The 6,658-nt window shown below is 30.0% G+C and overlaps 1 protein-coding gene across 3 annotated transcripts in view; it reads right to left on the bottom strand.

Annotated features, from left to right (window-relative positions):
* grp (serine/threonine-protein kinase grp) overlaps nt 1-6,658 on the bottom strand; it is a 23,025-nt gene continuing 16,367 nt past the window's right edge. For all 3 annotated transcript variants that reach the window (XM_014417457.3, XM_067051268.1, XM_014417459.3), the window contains 4 exons: nt 6,008-6,226; nt 1,145-1,314; nt 512-643; nt 1-429 (listed from right to left, as the gene is read on the bottom strand). In XM_014417457.3, coding sequence (XP_014272943.1) covers nt 223-429; nt 512-643; nt 1,145-1,314; nt 6,008-6,226 — 728 coding nt within the window. In that variant the 3' untranslated portion in view covers nt 1-222. The remainder of the gene's footprint in view (nt 430-511; nt 644-1,144; nt 1,315-6,007; nt 6,227-6,658) is intronic.

The raw sequence follows: 6,658 nt of genomic DNA, 5'->3' as shown, positions 1-6,658 counted from the left end.
TAACAATAAAGTTAACTTTTATTACAATTTCAACATAATCTATAACTAACATACATTTATATTTAATTCAACCAACTTTTTTTAAACTTGTAATACTGTTATTTCTTAATTAACAATACATTTAGTCGCTGTTGTATAAAAATATAAAGCTTATCAAAATAACAAAGATATCAAGACATATCAAAATAACAGAGGTATCGATCTATATGAAGGTTTCTGTATCTAGAAATCAGGTATCTCTGAAACACTTGGGGGCCTGATAATGAACGACTTAATCGAGGCTTGGACTGACAAGAAATGCCTTTTAAATTCAAGACCATCGCCCTTCGAAAGTCTGAAGTCTATGAGTGTAGTACCTGGCTCTATTACAAAAATTGTTGCTTTGAATATTAATGGACTTTTTCTTCTGTCGATAGAGCACACAGTGACCTGAATGAAAAAAATATCATTAGTGATTTACTTAGGTAATTGTTAGGACTAATAATTATATAACAGAGCAAAGCAAAATTACCACTTTTTCAGACGTAGCAGTCCATTCCAGCTTTAATTTTTCTAGTACTGAAGTTAACTCATTCAATGCATCTTCAGCCCCAAGAGATAAATAAAATCTGGTCATCCTTCTGACCAACTTCTGCAAGGAGTTCTAAAAACAATGGTATAATAAATAAATTAATAAGTTTAATAACATTTATGACAAACTGTGAGGATGAAAGTCTAAAGTAAAATCAATACAATATTACTAATCTCAATTCTAAAAAGTAGGCTGAACCACTTAGGCGGAATTTTCAAAAATTACAAGTCGACATCTGAAACTGTTGCTGTCAGATGGCCATTTTCAACTAGACACCTTGGGAATGAGCAAATGACAAAGGATGTTAATACCCCTGTTCGCTAATTTTAGCACAACGTTTATCAGTGGTATGCCCCGGAAAGGGGCAGGAATAGAATGTTACAAATGAAGCTAATATAATTTTCAGGTTATCAACTCGATACTAAGAAATTTATTAATAATCTGAAATATATTACCACAGCTTTATCTTAATAATCTTAGCCACAAACTTTTAACATCAACAAAGCAGTCCATAATTCAGGAGTATTTAATTAAGTTTTAAGTAAAAAAGAGTGGTTTATTAATCAAACTAACCTGTACAGTAGTTTGGGTAGCGATTATCTCTTGTGTACAAAGTAACAAATCCTCAATAGGCGCTGCTGGCTGAGAGAAAGATACAGGGACTTCTGCATCAATGGCACAATTAGTAGGAACTGTTTGTGACAACGTGACGTGCGTTTCTTTCAGTCTCTTCTTCTCAAGTTCTGTCAATAAAGGACCACTCAATTAAAATAAATACGATAAAAATTGAAGAAATCGTTTCTGATAAAAGATTAGGGAAATATATATATAGCTTTTAAACATAAATGGTATCTTTTTAATCTATTCACAGCACATACTTTATTAGAATAACTCAAACAAAAAGTTTAAAACTGGCCATTGAGAATTAATTTATTTATAATTTGTATAAGACTAAGAATATTTTCAGTTTTCCTTAATGAAACTGAAATTTCTTTTTGTATTTAATATATATATATATAAAGAAATTAAATTTTTTGTCTCAATCCCTTACTAAATTCTATAATATAATCTCAATATAACAACAATGAAAATTTAGAAAAAGTCAGATGAAAATAAATTTAAATATTATAAAATTTGGCAAAAAAACAACAAATTTCTATGCGCAATCAAACTTCTATAAAATACAATAATGATTGTACGCAATACATAAGAAACATTCAAGTGCATATATTAAGGGACATACCATAACATATTAATATTTTTAATTATATATCAATCATTTCATCTTTCAAATATGAGATACAGGCACCTTATTAATATTGACGCTAAGTGATAACATTGTGACCCAGAAGAAAACAGTTTACCACTTAATAAAAATTAATTCTTCATTCTAGAGACACCTACAGAATTCTTGAAAACAGAAAAAATAATACATGTATCCTATTAAAACTATACCTCTAGAAAGATATGTCAAGAATGACATATTTTTTTAAGAAGTATTAAAATCTCTTGAGCCATTGAGAACAAGAGGTGTAAGTCAATTTATCATCATCAAAATTAATTTTAATAAAAAAATCAATTACTGAGTATTATTACCTTAAAATGCTTTCAATGATTGTATATGATGTTTTCACTAACTAGTTTTAACAGAAAATGCTGTTATTCCAAACAACAATCTATAGAACCTCTCCTAAACTTTCGAGTATCTCTAAACTAGAGATTTGACTCTCACCACTCTTGCTCTCAACAGCACATGTTGTGGTTTTTCAAGTTATGACAGCTTAAGTGACATAGACTATAAGATGATCTATATATTGTTCCAATTCTTCTATTTATAAAAATAAAAATGTAAAAATGGATTTTTCAAATATCACAATTTAATTGAAGGGCTCCCTCAAAAAAGGTTATAACTACAGAATTTACACATAACCCTTATTAATTAATACCTTGAGACTATACCCCCCAGTAATCAACTGTTAAAAAATAAAATAATAATGTAACAGTTATATCAACCATGTAAGGCCCACCAGACCGATCTGGTACAAAATAAATTAAAAAAAAAAAAAACCTTAATTTTTCAAACAAAACCTAATTCTGACCTATCTGAATCTATTTGGTTAAAAACGAGAATAAAAGGTAATACTTTTCTTTTCTTATACCTGAAATGTTTGAAGAAATGTCAGATATAACATTTTTAGAGGGATCAATTCAAATATCAGATCCGGGAACAAAAGATCTTTATTGCAATTATTAAAGACTTGAAAAATTGTTAGCAATCCAAATATGATTACCAATAAACAAAAAAAGATGTTTAATGAAAAATAAATACACATATAATTTATATAAGGTTCGAATAGTTCTAACAACCAAATAAAATTTCAAAATAACAGCTTTACTATGATTGTAAATGAATGAATTAAATAAAAATTTTAAATGTTTAGTGGAACAATGTCAAAATATAATTACTCCATCAAAATCAGTTGATGGAGAGCAAGAGCTTGTAATTTCACTAGCAGAACATCGCTTCACAACTTTTAAATCAGATTTATTAATATAAACACTTATAAAGCATAGTAGAGCTTACTTGTTATAAGGGCCCCCTTAGACCAAGCTCTTCCAGTTATGTATAATCCGTTAAACTACCTGAGCTTTTATTTTCACCTATGGGTATTGGATGTGCTAACTTGCTTGGTCTGAGAGAACCCTAACTACCTATTTTACAAGTCAAAATAACCACTCACTGACTAGAAACACTATATTTAAAAAAAGAAATTGCTACCATAAGATCTTGTTTCCCATAGGAACCACTCTTACAGAAACAATTAATTTTATTATATTCTTCCACATTGTTTTTAAGATTAATAATGAAACTTTTAATAATAAAGAATTTCCAGGAAATGTGTCTGAACAGTTATATTCAATTATGATAATTAATTACTCATTTCATAACAGGATAGATAGAAACTCTTTGTAAAATATATTTTTTATTTGATAAATTTATTTCCCAATTAATTATTATAACACAAATTTAGGAAGTTTTTCCTGAAAAGTCAAATTATTAAGGCGATGCTTTGAATAAAACTATTACAGAGGAATTTCAAAACTTATAGTATTCATGAATACACAATAAATTTTTCCTTCTATTTTTAATGTGTGAAACCCTGATTCAAATTTGACAGTATAAATCCACCTTAAACCTAAAATAAATGATTAAGGAGTAACTAAAAAAAAAATAAATAATAATTATGCACGAAAACTTATTTTTAGATTGACAAGAGACCAATTTTGGGATGACCTGCGGTGTAGGTTGAAAAGCTGGCCATTAATAAAAAATTAGCTGAAACCATTCTTGGTTTTTCTCGACCACAATCTGGAATATCTCTTTTTAATTCCCGTAAGGTCAAATTATCTTTACATAATATTATTAATAATAATACACTTAACATACATATAACCACACACAATCAATAATATACTACAAAATAACATAAAGCCGAACACAGTAGTACATCCTGTTTTCCTGACTTCGGTAATCTAGCTTTATGAATACACCTGGAAGGTCATACAGCTTAGATCACCAAAGAGAGGACAACAGTAGAAATGTTAACAGGAATGGAATTCCTCCCTCTGAAGAGAAGGCAGCAGAGATCACACCAAACAATGCTTTGGTAATCTAGCTTTATGGTAATATAAACCGCCATACAGCTGTCTTACCAAAGCACCGTCTAAGTGCTGGAGCACCGATGTCAAGCCTGATCTGATGGTGTGAAAGAGACCCAGCGCGAGGTACTCAGTGCCTACTGAGGCCAGACAATACTCAGAGTCACTTAGTACCTGGGCAAGACCTCCTTCAGAAATATTGAATTCTTTCTCTTGTCTAAACAGAATAACAACTTTTTAAAATTTGAGATTGTATCAGAAAAGGAATTGAATAAACCCAGAAACTGAAGAAAAAACTGCCGGAAAAAAGTACTGTCAAATTGAAGTATTATTTAATTTTCTAATTTCTTTATAAGCTAACTATCATTAAAAATAAACAAAAGCATACCATACACGTATATATCTAATAGTTAATGTATTAGAGACAGAGTCAGGTTTGTTGGGGCCAGTACCTCGGCATTCTTGAGTGAAAAGCAGTTCTGGTTCAGATGAATGTTAGGGGGGGGTTAGTGACAAGGAATAATTATCAACTTGTAACTCTGCCCAAAAGAGGCTGGTAATCTGTAGAAACTCACCATTCCTACTAAAGTTGGAGTAGTACATAAGAGTGTTAAAACTAATAAACAAGCTATAAAAACATTTCTGAACACTAGGCTCTATTATTTGAGAGTAATAACCATGATCTGAAAGGGGAAAGATCATACAAGACGTAACTTACCATACTTGAAAGAGAATTAATTAATTAAAGTTTTATAAAAGACTCATTTCACCATGTGGCCACTCAGCCTTACAAAGTGACCTTACCTCGATCCAGAGCAAAACCTAAAAAGAATCAAAACAGTATTTCTAGAGTTTAACATTGATACGAACTACTACAACAGAGACTGTTATGAAAATCTGACTGAGATCAAATAAGAGAGAATTCCAGCAAATACTTGGGACCTTGGGATAATCAGTTTTTAGAAGAAAACTAAAAAAAAAAAAAAAATTTTATGAGCTAAAAATAGACTTCTATCTTTTGGGCCCAGAAAGTACGACAGGATCAGCATCCTAGGATAGCCAGACAACACAAGACCTACAGAGCATGTTAGCACCAAGATTGAGGAATAAGACTTTCATACTGTTGGCATTAAAGGAATCTACGAGTGTAAGAAGCTGAGGTGTTCACCTGAAATTTACCTACATACTTGGATCAAACATAACATTGCATCCTGCAAGCGATGTGACCTATCCGACCACACTTTGTGGCTTCTATTCTCACTTAATGCACGCCAGGTTCCTAATCAACAATTCTTCAACTCAATTTTAAAAGAATGACGAGCGGTGATGACATAGGGGTTTAATATTCTCCAAACCTAATGAAATAAACAAAAATACTAAGGTAATGAGATCAATGAAGAATGGAATATAATTGATTAAAAATATGTTAATTAATTTTGTATGAAAAACTTTAATCCAGCAGTTTAGTATCCTCAGATAACAGAAACAACTTTTTAAAATTTTAAATATATAAACAACTTTTTAAAATTCAAAATATAACTACTTAATCATTCTTCTCTTTAATATTATTGAAATAATTTACAAAATAATAAAATGTTCATCAATACGATTTTATGCTGTATAATAAACCTAATGGTAGAATAAAATAATATGAATTAAATACTACATGCACTTAAAACTGGCAACTAATTTTTGAATTAATAAAAAATCATTAAGTTAATATGAGACATAAAACTTAATATAAGTGGAGAAACTAATAACCTAATTAATACAAACCTGGAAGTTTGGATGATTGTTTGAGAGGTGTTTTTAACCAACGGTGCTCGGCTATCTGCTGTGGCGTAGGGCGAGCGGATGGTAGATGGTTCAGAATGATCTTTATAAGGGATAAAGGGATAGTGTCCAACTTGGACCAAGGAGGACGATTCATGTAGTCTCCTTTTTTCCAAGCGATATACTCTTCACAGTCAGCAGATGGTTTGTCCCAAGGCAACTCTAAGGAAATAACCTTGTTAAAAAAGTAATTATGAAATGTTACATCAAAATCAAATATTTCAACTAAAGAGCTGTATCATATACATTAACTTTAACAAAATAAAATTTTCAAGACACACTGTAATCAACAGCTTTTTTCTTTTTTTTTTAAGTTAAGTTAGTATACTTGATTTATGCTAATAATACAAAATTTGTAAAATGTTATCTTTATATTAGAGAATCGGTTGAAAAAAATATAAGTTTAAGTTAAGTTCCACAGAAAGCTTAACACTAAAAATATTAATTATCTGAAACATTTAAAATTAAAAATCAAACTAAGTACAATACGATGCTGAGGACCTTCAAGCTTTATATTAAACACAAAAAATAAGGTGTGGTCTAACCACATAACAAAATAAAATATAATCAGGTCTGATCTATTATATATATATA

This window comes from Halyomorpha halys, unplaced genomic scaffold, assembly GCF_000696795.3.
Source record: "Halyomorpha halys isolate HHAL.00 unplaced genomic scaffold, Hhal_1.1 Scaffold157.1, whole genome shotgun sequence".
NCBI lineage: Eukaryota > Metazoa > Arthropoda > Insecta > Hemiptera > Pentatomidae > Halyomorpha > Halyomorpha halys.
Note: the sequence above shows the minus strand (reverse complement) of the source record. Positions and strands in the feature narration are given on the sequence as shown.